Genomic DNA, 20,705 nt, shown 5'->3' with positions numbered 1-20,705 from the left:
CTAATGTAAAAATTATGTCAAAGGAAACCTCAATACAATCTAATGAAATCTGGGTAATACTGTCAAAAGGGTAAACCAAAACGTTGTGATTGGTTTAGATTTGGATTAATCAGACAGCTGTGTTATAGTATTATGGAATTTTTGGGTATTTTGTAAGGATGTAAAATGATCCCTGTTAGCTTCTATATGCTATCGAAGAGGTCCTTACCTAGATACATCAACATTTAGTTTATCGTCTTCGCCCTTTTCTTTTTCTCTACAGAAGTAGGTATTATATGGATCTCTTTCTTCTATTGTATCATCGATTGGACCTGAAAGGTAAAGTGAAGTGCTGTCTCCAAATAGAAACAAAATCAAATACAACAGTACAAAAACACGACGAAAACATAGTTTCTTACTACTTCGTGTCGATAACATGTGTGAACTGAAAAGCAACTATGAGTATGGTCGTATGATTGTTGAGTAATATAATATAATTGAATTATAAATGAACCTACCAATTAATGTCCTTTAAAGTATTTGTATAATATTTATATATCCTTAAATAGGGATAACACAAGTTTTTCGGGGAAATATTTCTTTAAAAAAATAGTTGTAATGCAATTAGGGGAGTTAAAAAAAGCTACGTGATTGCTTTTCCTCATTACCCCGCTATAAAACTCATCACAGGTTGCCCTCGTATGAGTTTTTTTCTGCTTCTTATTTAAGAAATAACAGTACTGTAGTTGAAGAGTTACCGTCTTCAATTGTCGATTTGACGGTCGCATGTACAGTTTTACTGGCGACTCGTAGCGGAGACAGTAAAACGGATATTTGCGACCGTCAAATTAAAATTGACGACAGCAACTCTTCAACTAATGTACTGTTATTCCGATTCTAATGCATTACAAAAGGAGTAAATACGTTAGAGCTTGAAAAAATGCAGAAATTTGAAATAAAATAAAATTCCGCGAAACTTCATTAATGATTTTGGCGCATAATCATGAAAACGAGCTAATTTAAACTTACAAACTGAAGTTAATAACGTTACTTCTATGATTCAAATTTGGATACAATCACATCAATACGGCTGTTCTGAGGTAGGTGTTGTTTTATTTTCGGTAATATTAAATAAAGTTTGACTAGTTTGATTCATTGTCAAAATCAAGTTTTATTCTTTGCAAACGGATTTCATATTTTCTCTGAGTGAAGTGAAAGCAACCGACATGTATCAGGTTTTGTAGCAAATATAAAATAAAAAAAGAAATGCCGTGATCAAGCAATTTTAATTTATTTGTTATTTCAATCATACTAGTCGCTTACTTTATCATTGTCATTCCAATAATCAATAAAACGTCTGTAAATAACTAGTACAACATTCTGTTTTCTACAAAAATATTGATTAAGGACAAAATAATATTGGTGTGCCAATGACTATAATGCGTTTTTTATGTGCCGATTCGACTTGTTACCCTTGGAAACGTACAGGGAATATGAGTGAATGCCCCTATGATGGATGTTATCAAAATTTACCACAAACATTGAGCAATCAACACAACATGAGTAACCGTTTAGTAGGGCAAAAAACCGAAATCAACGCCACTTCTGCTCCTCTTCATATGCGGAACTTTAGTAAACTTAATATAGTTTTTGTTGGATTACGTTAATGCAAATCAAGTATAATTGAAGTCTAAATTAAAAAAAATATAAAAATAATGTTACAGTGTCGCATTTATAATTGCGTTTTTACATTATGTACCATATACAAGTTTATCCCGAGTTATTCCTTAAATATTTGGAAAGGAAAACAAATTTTTTCTTTTTCCTTTTCCTGCGGAAAGATAATCATATGAATCCATATAAGATATAATTTCACAATAAAATCCATCAAGCCAATCAACATCACTGAACTGAAAATTCCATGACTCGATTTTTTTTAAACCCGGTTTTATAACAACATCGTTCTTGTGTGTAAATCACATTACATAAACTGCTTGATAAATGAATTAGGTATTGACAATTCACTTGGAAACTCAACGCATACCCCCACGACACTTACTATAGAGGAAATCCTGGATAATCATAGGTCGTCTGTTCTATGGAATTTCAACCAAAGATGAAAAACTGGATCTTCCATCACTGTATTGAATACCTAAACTACATAAGTGTCCTTACAAACAACAGTATACTGCTGGGTCTTCCAAGTGCTCCACGAAACCTCTTTCTAAATTATTAACATCAATTTAATCAGCAATCAAAACCGGACTTCAAAGTTATTGTGAAACTACCTATTCTAGAGGTGGCGTGAATCAGAAGTGGATACTAAAAAAATCCAAAGATCTTTTAGAGTACATACAATCTAAGGCTCTTTTATCTTGCAATAGTATTAAAACATTTGACTTTTCTACACTTTACACAAGTATTTCCCATTCCAAACTGAAAGTCAAGTTGAAAGAGTTGGTCCTGCTTTGTTTCATAAAAAAATGGCCAACGTAGATACAAGTATCTTGTCTTAGGGAGGGATAAATCGTACTTTGTAAAAATCACTCTGATTCAAACAAAAACTTTTCCGAAACTGACATTATCAAGATGCTTGATTTCTTGATTGACAAAATATTTGTTACGTTTGGAGGACGTGTTTTTCAATAAACAATCGGCATTCCCATGGGAACCAACTGTGCCCCTCTTCTTGCCGACTTGTTCCTTTATTCATATGAGGCTGACTTCATACAGGAACTTCTTAGGAAGAAAGAAAAGAAGTTAGCAGTATCCTTTAACTTTACTTTCCGCTATATAGATGATGTTTTCTCACTAAATAATTCAAAATATGTTGAACGCATCTATCCCATCGAACTTGAGATTAAGGATACAACGGATACAGTTAAGTCTGCCTCATATCTCGACTTACATTTAGAAATTCACAATGCGGGTCGGTTGAAAACAAAACTTTACGACAAAAGAGATGATGTTAGCTTCCCAATTGTGAACTTTCCATTTCTATGTAGCAACATTCCAGCAGCGCCTGCATACGGAGTACACATCTCCCTGTTGATACGATATTCCAGGGCTTTTATTTCCTATCATGATTTCCTTGATAGAGGGTTGCTGCTCACAAGGAAGCTATTAAACCAAGAGTTCCAAGTGGTCAAGTTGAAATCATCCCTTCGTAAATTTTACGGGCGCCATCACGAGTTGGTTAACCGTTATGGAATATCCGTTTCACAGATGATAGCGGATATGTTCCTAATGTCGTAACTACAATCCCGTCCCCTTTCCCGAATGTGACCTACCGAATTAGACTTATTACTGGGTTTGTACTAACATGAGCAACACGACGGGTGGCACATGTGGAGCAGGATCTGCTTACCCTTCCGGAGCACCTGAGATCACCCCAGTTTTGGGTGGGGTTCGTGTTGCTCAATCTTTAGTTTTCTATGTTGTGTTTTGTATACTATTGTTTGTCTGTTGGTCTTTTTCTTTTATAGCCATGGCGTTGTCAGTTTATTTTTATCTGGTATCTTTCGCCTTTCTTTTATAACAATAGAATGTGTCTAGTAGTAGTATTAGCTACACAAGAATCATTTGAAATGTTATGACTGCAACTAGTTTTTTCATATAACTCACCATTTGCAGTGATCTTGTTGGTTTTATAACAAGTTCGTTTCTCAACAGCAAAATTATTGGTTGGTCGCAAAATAAACAATTCAGGGAAAGTCCGATTTGGGAAAAGACTATCCTATTATAGAATATAATTTGTTGGAAATATAGAAATATAAGATGTCATTACCTTCGAACATGTCGTCCACGTGAGATTCCTGCTCTGCTGGAGGGAACGGGAACGGCCAAAAGTCTTCTGGATGTTCCTCTCTCAGCTGTGTCGTACTTCCGGGAAGGGTTGTAGAGGCAAGCTCTGAATCATCATCGGTAGTCTTGTCTGTGTCTAAAGTGTTGCTATGATCTGCTTTCTTTGATTTCTTTGAAGACCTGGAACCATATTTTACAAACAAAATGCTATGTTGTTTGGTGCAATTACGTTTATTCTTTAACCAATAGTTCAATTACCTCACATAATATTGTTTATGAGAAAGGGTATAAATACCCTGCAAACTCTTTTGATCACTTTAAAATTATTTGCAAGAGTGTAAGACTTACGTCGCTCGCAGATTATTTTTTTCAAAATCCGCTACTTCTTTTAGATTCTCTACTACAGCAATCACAGGTTGTAGATTGAAGACCAATAAAGTCTTAAAGAAAAATTAAAGAAAAATCTACTTGACTCTTTTGCAGAACATTGCCATTTTTGCAAATAAGTGAGAGAAAAACAAATTCATACATACTGGCAGATACGACATACTTGGGCTAGTATATATGTCAACAGATATAAATAACACAAGTTGAAATTAAATGTGGAATCTCATGGTAATTCAATGATTCAGAAAAATAAGTCAAACGGACAGTTCTAAGGATGGTTACTAAGTTTATCAAATAGGGTATAAATGTTAACAAGCAAAATGTCTTACGTTTTTTTATTATCATTGTCCTTTTTTCTTGACCTCTGTGCCTTCTTTGACTTTTGCTCTCTATCCTCTACTGGCTTGTCAGTATTGTCATTAGCAGACGTTTCTGGTGCATGTGAATCTTTCTTACATACTTTATTTGTCTTTTCATTCTTTTCCGTTGCATTACAGTCTTTGCTATCCAATGTGATAGGATGATGATCTGTTTTCCCAGCTGCTTCAGGTTGAATCTTTTCCTGTAAGTTTGCAGGGACAACTGAATTCATAAAAACGATATCTGTGTACATTGAATAGAAAAAAATGAATTATTTGTATAATGCAGAAATGATAGATGAAACCAGATAGCTAAATTCGGTAATCAGCTCACTGTCACAGGGCATGAACACAAGTATTCGTCGCATACAATTTTTGCTATATTGTCTCGCCTACGAAGAATATCGCAGAACACGAAAAATAAGGTAGATAAGCTGGATAATCCATATCTGAAATACAAATGACTTATGGTCTGAAGTTTCCGTCTGGCATAGTCCGTCGTCCTTGAACTCAGTTTCACAGTTCATTTACCACTGAAAAGTAATTGTAAGGTGTACATGTGTGTCAATTTTCTTATAGCGATATACAAAATTACTGTCGTCCATTTTTATTCCATATCAAAAATAATTTTTGTTTGGAGTAATTAACGCGGTTAACTTTGTCACTTTCTTTATATGTACCTGTCCCAATAGATAATGAATGAAAATAACACTATTAATTTCGTTTGTTCGAAGCGCTTTTCTTCATAAAGCTCAAACCCAAATATTTAAAAGCCAAGTAAGTATAAGATTAATATAAAATTCGTAAGGGTTCCGCGGAACCCAGTGTCTCGCCTACTTTTTCTGTTAATCGCAGGCTCAGCAAAAATGAGGAAGTAAATCAATAAAAATATTCCTCTTGATACTATCTTTTGATTGTAAGAAGCTTCTGTCCAAGTTTGGTAAAAATCCAGGATAGTTTATGAATCTAATAAATGTTTAAAAACTTTAACTGCAGACTGAATGTAATGTTAACAGGAAGAAAACAAAATTTCCTTCTAGATACTAGCATTTGATCATAAACAAGCTTCTGTCCAAATTTGGTACAAATCCAAGATAGTATAAGAAAGTTATTAAAATTTTAAAAACTTTAACCACAGAGTGAATGTGTTGTTTCCTGGCAGAAAATCTAAGTCCATTTAAAAGTAAAATAAGGAAAAAATGGATTTATTTTTTTACAAAATTTACTTCTGGATACTATCTTATGATCATAAACAAGGTTCTGTCCAAGTTTGGTACAAACCCAGGATAGTTTAAGAAAGTTATTAAAATTTTAAAAACTTTAACCACAGAGTGAATGTAATATTTCCCGGCAGAAAAACTAAGTCCATTTATAAGTAAAATACGGAAAAACAGGATTTTATATTTACAAAATATACTTCTGGATACTATCTTATGATCATAAACAAGCTTTTGTCCAAGTTTGGTAGAAATCCAGGATAGTTTAAGAAAGTTATTAAAATTTCAAAAACTTTAACCACAGAGTGAATATTTGTGGACGCCGCCGACGACGACGCCGACGACGACGACGCCGACGACGCAGACGACGCCGATGGAATGTAGGATCGCTATGTCTCGCTTTTTCGACTAAAGTCGAAGGCTCGCCAAAAACGTACAGAGCTATATGATCAAAAAGAACATAAAAACTAGTCAAAGCTGTACATGTTTGACTTGTAGGGTTTATCTGATCTTGACCTTACTTTCGCGAGTCATTGTAATACATGTTAAATGGAGATCATCCATAACCGTCCTCACTAATCATACCTTTAAGTCTTTCAGTGACAACAGGCGGTCTTCCTTTCGGAGCTGGTATTTGAACTGGAACTGGCTTGGGGTGTATTATTGTGACATTTTGTACGGCATTGTAGTCAGGTATTCCTGCTGTCTGTAATCTTGGAATGTCTTGAAAAGGAAGCTGATTTCCTACGCATGAATATAAAACATATATATATATATTTGTAGGATCCTTTTCAATAGATATTTCAGCTGATCTGTAACAATTCCATCTTCATGCCTTATATATCATGTACTGTATTACGACGCTAGATTAAAACTGACGAGGAAAGGTAACACCTGGCCACCGAAAGCTTTATTATTTGAAGCCTAGGTGGTCGAGTGGTCTAGCGCGTCAGATACAGTGCAGGCGATTTGGCGATTTGGCGATATCTCAGTAGCATGAGTTCGAATCCCGGCGAGGGAAGAACAAAAAATTTACAGATCTAACATTGTTGGGCTGATGTTTAGACGAGTTGTATATACAGAAAGTACACAGCCATGTATCACCATCACTGCTGGTGATCCAATGGATAAATCTGTTGTAGAGTTGTCACTGGTTCAGACGTACTTACATATATATATATATATATATATATATATATATTACGGATTACAAATGTGTCGAGTTTTGTGATTGGATAACAACACAGAGTTGTCAGTATATATTCAGGAATCTGCCGGGGTATATACGACGTCTTTTTCCCAATTGGACCTCAACAACGTCATCATAACGATCGTTACTAAGTGACGTAGTCTTAAGGGAGTTCGCTCCTCAGTTTGAAAATAATAAGCTTTTCAAAACACTAGTTTATATTGATAGGGGATTAATAAAGGAATCAAAAGAGCAAAAAAAATATATAGGTCAATGTGCTTGTTTTCGAGATATTTAGGTTGGTTCCCTCCGTAAAATATCCAGTATGCCTTCGGAATATACAAAGTATTGTCAAGAATTTCAATAACGGCCGGGTACCAGTCTACGAGATATTAGCCATTGAAATTTTGGCGGGAAAATGTTCTCTCTTGACTTTTCATAGCTTTATCATTGACAAGTTTAAGTTCTCAAAACTATTAAAAAATAATTAAAATTTTATAAGACTTTTACAGATGGCTTATCATTATACATGTAAAAGATTTATAAAAAGAAAAATGGGGGTCAATGGGCAAATTTTTTTAATGCATTCAAATGGATAAAACCAGAGGATTCCGAAAATCTGACAAAAAATCCAAAACATGACAAGCGAACATCCTTAAGCTATAGAGAACACTTATAGAACGTCAGAGGCTCACAGAAGGAAAAATGGCGTCTATCCGTTTAATTTAAAATCACGCAATTTATACATCAAATATTTAATTAATGTCTTAACGTGTTATTACAAATTATTGCCTGCACGATAGAATTATTTTCACAGCAAATTACAAAATCCTTCACGTATGCGGAAAACATATATTTACTGCACTTGACTCAAGCTAGCGAACAATTGTAGCGAACAATTAGCCAGCGAACAATTAGGAGGTATAACTAAAAACCACAATTTCACATAAGACAATCACGTTTTTTTCGAGCTAGCGAACAATTACAGAGACCTAGCGGACAATTATGAGAATATTCAAAATATTAAACAAAAACGAATAAAAAAAATTAAAACAAAAGGGATACCATAAAGATTTTGACCAATTTATAGAGATTGTGACAGGCAACGACTGTAAAGGTAACATAGAGGAGACATTATCGTATCTAATAAGACAAACTCCAGAATGGTTTATGTTTAAAAATCTGAAGTTAAGTTTAAAAAACTGAAATTGTAAAAACGAAAAGGGAGGAGGGGGCATACATTAAGTTGATTTTTGACCCATTTATAGAGATTGTGACGGTACACGACTGCATAGGTGATGCAGCTGAGACATAAGCGTATCTATTAAGACGAACTCCAGGATGGTTTATGTTAAAAATCTGAAGTTAGGTTGAAAAAATTGTAATTAAAAACAAAAAGGGGGATACCTTAAGTTGATTGTTGACCCATTCACAGAGACTGTGACGGGCAACGACTGCCTATAGGTGATGTAGAGGAGACATTGGCTCAACGTTTAGAAAAATCTCCAGAGTAGTTTATGTTCGAAAATCTGAATTTACGGTTAAAAAACTGAAATTGTGAAATTGACAAAATGAGATTAGGGGGGGGTAGGCCAATTTAAGTTAATTTTGAACCAATTTCAAGAGATTGTGACGGGCAACGACTCTATAGTAGTTGTAGAGGAGACATTGGCGCATCGTTTAAGAAAATCTTTAAAAAAAAAGTTAATTTTGGACCAATTTCAAGAGATTTTGACGGGCAACGACTATATAGGTGTTGTAGAGGAGACAATGGCGCATCGTTTAATAAAATCTCCAGAGTGGTTTATGTTCGAAAATCTGAAGTTCCGGTTAAAAAACTGAAATTGTGAAATTGACTAAATGAGATTGGGGGTTAGGCCAATTTAAGTTAATTTTGGACCAATTTCAAGAGATTGTGACGGGCAACGACTCTATAGGTGTTGTAGAGGAGACATTGGCGCATCGTTTAAGAAAATCTTTAAAAAAAAAGTAAATTTTGGACCAATTTCAAGAGATTTTGACGGGCAACGACTATATAGGTGTTGTAGAGGAGACAATGGCGCATCGTTTAGGAAAATCTCCAGAGTGGTTTATGTTCGAAAATCTGAAGTAACGGTTAAAAAACTGAAATTGTGAAATTGAGAAAATGAGATTGGGGGTTAGGCCAATTTAAGTTAATTTTGGACCAATTTCAAGAGATTTTGACGGGCAACGACTATATAGGTGTTGTAGAGGAGACAATGGCGAATCTTTAAAGAAAACCTCCAGAGTGGTTTATGTTCGAAAATCTCAAGTAACGGTTAAAAAACTGAAATTGTGAAATTGACAAAATGAGATTTGGGTGGGGTAGGCCAATTTAAGTTAATTTTGGACTTATTTCAAGAGATTTTGACGGGCAACGACTATATAGGTGTTGTAGAGGAGACAATGACGCATCGTTTAAGAAAATCTCCAGAGTGGTTTATGTTCGAAAATCTGAAGTTCCGGTTAAAAAACTGAAATTGTGAAATTGACTAAATGAGATTGGGGGTTAGGCCAATTTAAGTTAATTTTGGACCAATTTCAAGAGATTGTGACGGGCAACGACTATATAGGTGTTGTAGAGGAGACATTGGCGCATCGTTTAGGAAAATCTCCAGAGTGGTTTATGTTCGAAAATCTGAAGTTACGGTTAAAAAACTGAAAATTTTATTGTGAAATTGGAAAAAATGAGATTAAGGGGGTAGGGCACTAAAAGAAAAATTTGGACAATTTTAAAGAGATTGTGACGAGCAACGACTATATAGGTGTTGAAGAGGAGACATTGGCGCATTGTTTAAGAAAATCTCCAGAGTAGTTTATGTTCGAAAATCTGAAGTTACGGTTAAAAAACTGAAATTGTGAAATTGACAAAATGAGATTAGGGGGCAGGCCAATTTAAGTTAATTTTGGACCAATTTAAGAGATTGTGACGGGCAACGACTATATAGGTGTTGTAAAGGAGACATTGGCGCATCGTTTAAGAAAATCTCCAGAGTGGTTTATGTTCGAAAATCTGAAGTTACGGTTAAAAAACTGAAAATTTTATTGTGAAATTGACAAAATGAGATTAGGGGGGTAGGGCACAAAAAGAAAAATTTGGACCATTTTAAAGAGATTGTGACGGGCAACGACTATATAGGTGTTAAAGAGGAGACAATGGCGCATCGTTTAAGAAAATCTCCAGAGTGGTTTATGTTCGAAAATCTGAGAAGTTACGGTTAAAAAACTGAAATTTTTATTGTGAAATTGACAAAATGAGTTTAGGGGGGTAGGGCACTAAAAGAAACAATTGGACCATTTTAAAGAGATTGTGACGGGCAACGACTATAAAGGTGTTGTAGAGGAGACATTGGCGCATCGTTTAAGAAAATCTCCAGAGTGGTTTATGTTCGAAAATCTGAAGTTCCGGTTAAAAAACTGAAATTGTGAAATTGACTAAATGAGATTGGGGGGTAGGCCAATTTAAGTTAATTTTGGACCAATTTCAAGAGATTTTGACGGGCAACGACTATATAGGTGTTGTAGAGGAGACAATGGCGCATCGTTTAAGAAAATCTCCAGAGTGGTTTATGTTCGAAAATCTGAAGTTCCGGTTAAAAAACTGAAATTTTGAAATTGACTAAATGAGATTAGGGGTTAGGCCAATTTAAGTTAATTTTGGACCAATTTCAAGAGATTGTGACGGGCAACGACTATATAGGTGTTGTAGAGGAGACATTGGCGCATCGTTTAGGAAAATCTCCATAGTGGTTTATGTTCGAAAATCTGAAGTTACGGTTAAAAAACTGAAAATTTTATTGTGAAATTGACAAAATGAGATTAGGGGGCTAGGGCAATTCAAGTTAATTTTGGACTAATTTGAAGAGATTGTGACGGGCAACGACTATATGAGTGTTGTAGAGGAGACAATGGCGCATCGTTTAAGAAAATCTCCAGAGTGGTTTATGTTCGAAAATTTGAAGTTACGGTTAAAAAACTGAAACTTTTATTGTGAAATTGACAAAATGAGATTAGGGGGTAGGGCAATTTAAGTTTATTTTGGGCCAATTTGAAGAGATTGTGACGGGCAACGACTATATAGGTGTTGTAGAGGAGACAATGGCGCATCGTTTAAGAAAATCTCCAGAGTGGTTTATGTTCGAAAATCTGAAGTTACGGTTAAAAATCTGAAATTGTAAAATTGACAAAAACGGAAAAATTGATGAAATTTTCGTTTCCGTTCTCTAACTTCAGTTTGCCTCAACCAAATGTTATGAAACTTAGACACAATGCTTATTACCACAAAACGATCTCAACTGTATGTGGAAGTTGACTCATGCATATTTAAAATCTTGAAAAATAGACCAACACTCATCCTTAATGTTTAAAATTAATTATTTTCCAATTAATCAAAGTGACAATTTATATACCTTCAGACATTTATTGACATGTACAATATAATATTTCAGATCACTTGAAGTAGTATTGGCAGTAATTTTTAAATTGATCATTTGATTAAGCATTTGAATGGGCTTGATAGTGCTTTCTTTTTTCGATATCTCTCTTTTTGTAGTATTCATTCAAAATTCGTAATTTGTCTAAATAAACATATCTTTAATAAATAAATATCACAAAATAATAAAGAAAAAACATACGGAAACAGAAGAGAGCAAGTGGCCGAAAATGGTTTATTTATTACAATAACAAAAATAGACATAATTTGAAAGTCACAATTATGAAATGCTTACGTTTTCCCTTTTCTTTAGATTACTACGTATTCGTGAACATATACATGCAAACAAATAAATATTTTCCTCTCATTCTACGTTTAGAATTAACAATGGGAATGGAATTAAATGAGGTTTTTCTAAACATTTAATTTTATTATACTTCACGTCAAAATGCCATATTTTGATTGGCTAATACGAGGATGTTAATTTACTCTATTACCCTTCATGGAGACGCTTGATCAAGTGTGCGCTTTATTAAATACGACTCTATCATATGGCAAATACTCTATTACCCTTCACGGAGACGCTTAATCAAGTGTGCGCTTTATTAAATACGACTCTATCCTATGGCAAATACTCTATTACCCTTCACGGAGACGCTTGATCAAGTGTGCGCTTTATTAAATACGGATGGTTGTTGTGTACAAGACGTCATAGTTTATTACTTTGAATTTGAAATTTAATCGACAGTAATAACAGAACATTCAGTATAATAAATTAAATAACACATGTCTGAGAGGGTGAGAGAGCAGATTGTTACCCCTCGAAAAGACATTGTCAACCTTGGCTTCGCCTCAGTTGACAATGTTTTCTCGGGGTAACAATCTGCTCAATAACCCTCTCAGCTATGTGTTATTTATATAATGTATAATTCTGTTAATATTTGAAATGTATGCTCTTATCATTTAGTTACTTTTTGTTGGGTTGCTTAATGATTGACATTTGCACTTCATTTGGTTTTATTTATACCAAATGAATACTCATTCATTTTACAATAACAATAACAATAGGTCTTGACAGATACAAGTTCTTAATTACTTCATTTAATTTAAGGATGAAAATGCAAAGGGATACTGAATAACTATTACATCTTATTTACTTTTGTTTTAATGAGTTTGGACAGATGGGCATAAATCCTTCATTTGAAACAATTAAACTTGTTATAAAATATTGTAAGAGGAAATCTGTCACTGAAACCAATTAATCCACCTTAAAATTTGATGGTTCACACAATAAAATTCTAACCTTAGAGATTTGGTAAATTGTTTTAAATGGCTTTCTATAATCATTATCATGATCATGATAATCTATCATGTGTCTCTAGATTTCAATTCATGTTATATTGAAGAAACAGGGGGAGGCGGGGACACACACATTGAATGAAAAGTGATATTCCAAATTTAATATAACATAACCAAATAACGAAACATTTAACATAAATAGTTTAAGAAAGGTCGTAATGGAATTGTAGCAAACTTTGCACACTTTTAAATGACTTTGTAAATCAACGAAAAATACTCCGGCGTTATGGTCATTATTTTTCATAATAATTCTTTCAGTGGAATTTTGATAAAGTCGTGTATTTTTTCCTGAAAAGGTTCTGTTTCGTACACATCGCTATGTGTGATTTCTCGAAATTTCTACATTTTCTTCTATTTATCCGTAGCGAGTTAACTTCTCCAGCTAAAATTTTACCGCTGGTAAATCATTTGTTATTTGTCTCATAATAGTTAAATTCATATAATGGCACTCATACATATAAGTTTTATAACATCAAGAATCAATTTCAAATAAATTTCAAACCTTCGTTCAGTTTAATAAAGGAAATAAAATACGAAACATTCTTACACATTTTTCAAATATTCACAAATTGAACCTTATATACCCGTATATATAATGTTTTGGTGAAACACTTATATTTTCTTTCCTCCTTCATTTTCAACTGACTTGCCGATTGCAGCCTGCAACCAACGGGAAGTGCTATTTTGCAGGTTGCGGGTTGCGGGTTGCGGGTTGCGGGTTGCGGGTTGCGGGTTGCAGGTTGCAGGTTGCGGGTTGCGGGTTGCAGGTCACACATATAAATATCATATACGTAAAAAGGTCATATTAGGGGAATTAATACATATAAAATCTACCCCATGACTAATAAAGGAGAAGGCTCACGAAGAGTTAAAATTGTCCCTAAATTTTTGATGTTTTTTAAATCGGGACAAAAAACTTAAAACTTATAGAAATACTTGTGATAATACTATTAAGACAAAAATATATTTTTTTTGCACCTTCCTTTCAACTTTATGAAGCTATGACCCCTTAAATGAACATTATTTGTATTAAAGGTCAATTTTGGTAATTTTTTTAATTAATTATGCTTGGCCGCCATTCACGATCCAAAATTTTTTTATATTGATGAACTCTATATCCGCAAAATTGGAATCTTTTAGTTACAAAACATTTTGGATCGTAGGTGGTGGCCAAGGGTTTCCTAAAGCTTTTGGGTCTGAAAATTGCACAAGATCATCATATTTTGACAAAATGTCCAAAATGGGCCTACTTTGGAGAATATTATGTACTTTTATGAAAAGAACAGATTTATTTAGCAGTAAGGTTTTTGAAAAAGACCAATTTACGAACCAAACTGTGAACCTTTTGGTGTTTTATGATAAAGTTGATATTTTAGGCCATTTTGTGCCATAAGTGAACCTTGTCCTTACAATTATTTCTTACAGTACTGTGTGGTAAAAGTGTCTTGTCAGTTATCAGTTGTCAGTATTTAATTTTCTTTTTATCATAATCTTCAAATTCAATAATCATAATTTTAATACACATACATGTATCTTTTGATGCTAATCGTACTGCTCAATTGCTATTAATAGTTCTTAACATTGATTCTATAGTGAATTTAAAGTAATAAAAACTTCAAATTGACATAGGCTGAACAGGTTATATGGACACATAAATCTGTCTTAATCTAGTTACATAAACAATTAAATTCCTTTCAATGGACATTAAAAATCTTTGAGGCTAATATTAAGAAATTATTAGCTTTAAATAATTAATTGCTTTTTTTTTGCCAAAACAGAAGGGACACCTCTATTTGTCGGTCTTTACTCAGTGATTTAGCACTTTTAGTTATCTCTAGCAATTATCTGGTTTCTCAACTGTCAAGTCAAACAATAACTTTATTTTTATAAAACTTTATTCAAGGTGAGCAAAAAATACAACTTTTAAAACAGAAGTCCAACATTACTGACTGGTTTGTCAGAAAGAGACAAAACACCTCGCAAAACACGATTATTAAGTTTACGTATAATTCCTCCAATACAGAAGTGACGTACTTAGATACTGAGGTGTACAAAGGGGAGCATTTTAAATCGAGTGGTGTCCTTGATTTCAGGTTGCATGTCTTATGAGTATCTCCCAATTACAAGTGCACATCTTAGACATACTTTTCAAATTGTAATAACAAGTGAAACAAGTCGTCACTTAAGAAACAACTAGAACACACCTGCGAAATCGCGGGCTTTTAGAGTGTGGTTGAAAGTATGTAATCTGTTGTAGGATGAATTTTTGTAAAAGATTTTATGACTGGAGAATTTCAAAAACGGTATCAAATTAGAAAGGTCATAGGTACATGTACTTGGGGACATAACAATTTTTGTTAGCCCTCCCCCTTTTTTCCAAAGTCCGTTATTTTTTGTTTTTCTGTTAATTTTAATTATTTTCGCGTTTTTCTGTATATTATGAACATACATATACTATAAATGAAGTGCATTTGCTATTTACTATCAATTCCAAGTTTACTATCTAGGGCGGTCACTGATATATTATATAGAGACTCTCTAGATCTCTAAATAATATAGCAGTGACCGCCGTGGATAGTAGACTTGGAATTGATAGTAAATAGCAAATACACTTTATTTATAGTATATGCATTATCATAGTACATGTAGTATACAGAAAACGCGAAAATAAATGTCCTGTTCCCAAGTACTTATGAAAATTATATGTAATTTTAAGAGTCCTAAACGGAAGTCTTGTCTATGACTTAAGAGTCCGTCCGATGACGAAAATATTATCGGGACGCCTTTATTATCGTTTCCTCCCAAAATAACCCAAACTGAATAATCATAAGCGAGGATGACAAATGCGACTATGCGTGATACCTATAGGACACAGAGGCATGATGATTTATTTATTGTGGAAGGAAGAGAAGCGACACACAAAATGAGGTCTTCTCATTTAATAGTATAAATAGCAACGGGACTGATCTCAACAACATTTTATGACTTTGGAGAAATAAACTTATAGATAGAGGAGGTTATGATATTAAAGTTTCAATCTGCGTAAGACATTACAGATGTGAAACACAAGATTAAAAGATGCAGTACACTCTGTCAAATAATTTTAGAAAAAAGGAAATTTCACTTGCACTGCATGGTTACTAAATATATAACCCTGCAGTAATAATTCTTAACAGAGCTATTAAGAACCATTGGCATATTTTTCAAAGAGATGAATATTGTTTTGATTGATATTCAATAAAAAAGGAGTTCCAATCTCTTCCGCGTTGCACTTATTTAATATTTTCAAGTGGCATAATTTTATCATCTTATTAAAAAATCCGATTGTCCACCTTTATAGAACTTGTCCGAGATACTGCTGATATTAATCTAAAGTATAAGTTTTATAAATATCTGGCAAGAATTGTACCTGTATGAGCGCTAACGAGGCCATTTTCCATAAATTTAATTTTTCCAAGGGACATAACTCTTTTAAAAAAAGTCGATCGTCCACCATTTTAGAACTTAATTTTAACTTTGAAGGAGCATCAATTGAAAACAAGACATTTGAATAGGTAGGCTTTTGAGAAGGATCCTTGCTAAGAATGCAATAGAACTTCGCTGAAAAATTCAGAAACACCGTTCATTAAAAATATATACAATGATATACGTATGTACATCTAGCCGTTTAAAGGCAATAAGTCTTTACCACTATATAAAAACTGTGTCAAGTCTTGATGTTTTAGTATGTATGTTCTATGCATTTGTTGAAAGTTTTACCCAGATATTTGTTCAGTTTTCTCTTTTCGAACAGAAAGTGTATGTATTAGATAAACTCTGAGGGTGTTAGACCAATTAAGTGCATTTACATCTCAAGATATTATGATTAATGTAAAGTGATAGATTTCTATTGTTAGGTGTAAGTTTATTTACAGCAGAATGTTGTTTAACGTAATTGGATACCCTGCCTTTAACACATGTTGATCATAAAATTGTGTAAATTAGATACACCCTCTCATGCTAATGCCCTCGTTGTATATCTAATACTTAAACCCGCAACCTTCAACCTGCAACCTGCAACCCGCAACCCTCAACCTGCATTTTAGACAATTTCGCAACCAACAGTCCGCTCCGGTATCACTTGGTCCAACTCTTTATTGGAATGATTGAAATCTACATTGTAATCACAAGTCAATTTATCTACAAAACTACTTTTGAAATACCAAATGGTTTTTTTTCAATTCTTAATTTTCATCCTTATGATACTTTACTTCAGAACTTGTTCCTGTATTGTTATGAATTTCAGTTAATGGCCAATTTCTTAGTGAAGATTCGTCTAAATTCCATTTAATAGATACATTTAAAAACGCTTACCGTTACCTTGATGGCATTTTTGCTTCAAATAATAAAGAATTCCCTAATCATACTGCTGAAATTTACCCCAGAGAACTTACTTTAAATAAAAGTAATACTTGTATAAACAGCAATACTTTTGCTTTTTGCAGATTTTGACATATGATTACATTTCAGTTTCATACGAACAAATTCGTAAGGGTTCCGTGGAACCCAGTGTCTCGCCTACTTTTGCTGTTAGTCGCAGGCTCAACAAAAATGGGGAAATAATTATTGCAAATTTTCCTCTAGATACTATCTTTTGATTGTAAGAAGCTTCTGTTCAAGTTTGGAAGGAATCCAGGATGGTTTATGAATCTAATAAATGTTTTAAAAACTTTAACTGCAGACTGTATGTAATGTTAACTGGAAGAACAACTAAGTCCATTTATAAGTAAAATACGGAAAAACAGGAATTTTTTTTTTACAAAATTTCCTTCTAGATACTAGCTTTTGATCATAAACAAGCTTCTGTCCAAGTTTGGTACAAATCCAGGATAGTGTAAAGAAAGTTATTAAAATTTGAAAAACTTTAACCACACAGTTAATGTTATGTTAACTGGCAGAAAAACTAAGTCCATTTATAAGTAAAATACGGATAAACAGGATTATTTTTTTAACAAAATTAACTTTTGAATACTATCTTATGATCATAAACAAGCTTCTGTCCAAGTATGGTACAAATCCAGGATAGTTTAAGAAAGTTATTAAAATTGGAAAAACTTTAACCACAGAGTGAATGTTATGTTAACTGGCAGAAAAACTAAGTCCATTTATGAGTAAAATACGGATAAACAGGATTTTTTTTACAAAATTTACTTCTGGATACTATCTTATAATCATAAACAAGCTTCTGTCCAAGTTTATTAGAAATCCAGGATAGTTTAAGAAAGTTATTAAAATTTTAAAAACTTTAACCACAGAGTGAATATTTGTGGACGCCGCCGACGACGACGACGCCGGACGACGACGACGACAACGCCGACGACGGAATGTAGGATCGCTATGTCTCGCTTTTGCGACAAAAGTCGCAGGCTCGACAAAAATCAAAAGAAAACTTCACGACGACAAAGTAGACGATTTTGTGCCCTTGATCGTTTTAAAGCGTGAATTGATTGGTCTTTTTCGAGTGTTATCCTGTTTTTTTCGTGTGAATATGGTGTAAAATGTTAACAAACAGACTTCTTCTCTTTTCGTAAGACGGGAAATAAAAGTTTAAAAAAAACGTCAAAGGTAAAAACATCGATTGAAGTTATACACGTTGAATATAAAATTATCCTTAGAAAGCTCTTTTTGAATATTCAAAAATGTGTAATAAAGCCATCTGTAGGGTGTAGGTAGGTGAAATTCTAACATAAAAACCGATCTAAAATTGATACTTTAAGTCAGAAGAGCATAAGTTATGGAACAAAATAACATTTGGTTGAGACAAATTGGAGTTAAAGAGAACGGAAATGAAAATTTCAGCAATTTTTCTATTTGTAAAGGAGTATAACTCTAGAACGGTAAAAGTGACGCCACCAAAATTAAAATTTGATCTGTGTTTTGTGGTAATAAGCATCGTTTGTTGATGTGGTTCATAAGTGTTTCTCGTTTCTCGTTATTTATATAGATTAGACCGTTGGTTTTCCCGTTTGAATGGTTTTACACTAGTAATTTTTGGGGCCCTTTATAGCTTGCTGTTCGGTGTGAGCTAAGGCTCCATGTTGAAGACCGTACTTTGACCTATAATTGTTTACTTTTATAAATTTTGACTTGGATGGAGAGTTGTCTCATTGGCACTCATACCACATCTTCTTATATCTATATATTGTGTAAAAGTTTTATGACAATTGGTTGAGGCAAACTAAAGTTAGAGAATGGAAACCAATTTTGGGACGTACGGACACAGGGACGTTCAGACGGACAAGGGTAAAGTTTAATGCCCCTCCGCTACGGCGGGGGCATAATAAGCTAAATAATATTGGTAGGTTATCGAGTCTCTTTTTGTGATAAAAATTATATGTTTTTTTTTAAATAGGACGAATAGGATGACTCGGACTTTTACATTAAATTTAGCATTGGCATTATTTGGGACATACGGATGCACGGACGTACAGACGGACAAGGGTAAAGTTTAATGCCCCTCCGCTACGGCGGGGGCATAATAAGCTAAAAAATATTGATAGGTTATCGAGTTCCTTTTTGTGATATATGATTTTTTTTTAAATGGGGCGAAAAGGATGACTCGGACTTTTACATTATATTTAGCATCGGCATTATTTGGGACGTACGGATGCACGGACGTACAGACGGACAAGGGTAAAGCTTAATGCCCCTCTGCTACGGCGGGGCATAATACACTAAAAATATTGATAGGTTGTAGAATTCCTTTTTGTGATATATGTTTTTTTTAATGGGGGGAAAAGGATGACTTGGACTTTTACCTTATATTTAGCATTGGCATTATTTGGGACGTACAGACGCACGGACGTACAGACGGACAAGGGTAAATCTTAATGCCCCTCCGCTACGGCGGGGGCATAATAAGCTAAAAATATTGATAGGTTATAGAATTCCTTTTTGTTATATTTTTTTCACTAGAATTATTTCACACGCGAGTAAATGTAAATATATTTATTTTCTAAAAAAATAAAAGTTCGATATCGCACCGCTAATTCTTCTAAAATCTAGAAACAACTGATTAACATAAAAGTTGACAAACACTTAAATTGGAACACGTGCAACCTAGTTAATTCACGAGAAAGATAATAAACCGTTATTAGCTACCACAGACGAACATCTTTCAACTCTTGCCATAAACTTGCGTATCGTCCCCATAATATTTATGAATTTGACAGATGCTGAGTTCGGACAGACAAAACAATAAACATTGATATAAACATCTATTAAAATTTTAAATTCAAATCAAAGTTGTGTTTTAAATTTCGTTTTTGTATTACTGTTCTCTCATATTTTCCATTATTTTGTGAAAAAATGAAATTGTCTCAGTCAAATAATTTGACAAAGTTTATCAGAAGTTTAGCTATTACCCTATTATACTCAACGAAGCTCGGAGATAAATGTACTTTCACCCGTAGAACGTTTAACGACCGTTGACTCGTCGAAAAAAGGGAAGGGGTGTGGTTTGGTCATTCAACAAGATAATTCCAAAGCTTTCAGACAAATTACTTCTTTATTTCAGCAATCACTTCTTTTTTATTAGTAAAATAAAATTAATAGGACTGTATTATATTTCTTTCCATTTTTGGGGACCATTATTATCAATTATGTTGTGTGCAGTATACAAATATGTAATAATGTGCACGTTTACAATCATCCATGTTTTATGTGGATGGCGAAGGAGTTGACAGAAAGAGATATGCAAAAAGAATATAAAATGACATTGTCAAAGTTTTAGGACCCTGTTATTTCAATAAAAAAAATTACTTACTTCATTGTCGTGTTTGTGGACTACCGACTCAAGAGAATGTTGATTTCAACAAAGTGTGTTGTAAACGGTGTATACATACTGTCGGATAGCGGGAAAAATATTGATGTACTTTTTCATACAAGTATAAAAAGTAACATCATTCCATTATACAAGG

The 20,705-nt window shown here is 33.7% G+C and overlaps 1 protein-coding gene across 1 annotated transcript in view; it reads right to left on the bottom strand.

Moving 5' to 3' along the window:
* LOC127734168 (uncharacterized) overlaps positions 1-20,705 on the bottom strand; it is a 43,429-nt gene that overhangs the window by 1,557 nt on the left and 21,167 nt on the right. The window contains exons 4-7 of the mRNA XM_052243900.1: positions 6,332-6,490; positions 4,500-4,752; positions 3,767-3,963; positions 209-311 (exon numbers count right to left, since the gene is read on the bottom strand). Coding sequence (XP_052099860.1) covers positions 209-311; positions 3,767-3,963; positions 4,500-4,752; positions 6,332-6,490 — 712 coding nt within the window. The remainder of the gene's footprint in view (positions 1-208; positions 312-3,766; positions 3,964-4,499; positions 4,753-6,331; positions 6,491-20,705) is intronic.

The sequence above is a fragment of the Mytilus californianus genome, unplaced genomic scaffold (genome assembly GCF_021869535.1).
Source record: "Mytilus californianus isolate M0D057914Y unplaced genomic scaffold, xbMytCali1.0.p SCAF_3, whole genome shotgun sequence".
Classification (NCBI taxonomy): domain Eukaryota; kingdom Metazoa; phylum Mollusca; class Bivalvia; order Mytilida; family Mytilidae; genus Mytilus; species Mytilus californianus.
The sequence above is the reverse complement of the archived record's forward strand: the minus strand, read 5'-3'. Positions and strand labels throughout refer to the sequence as shown.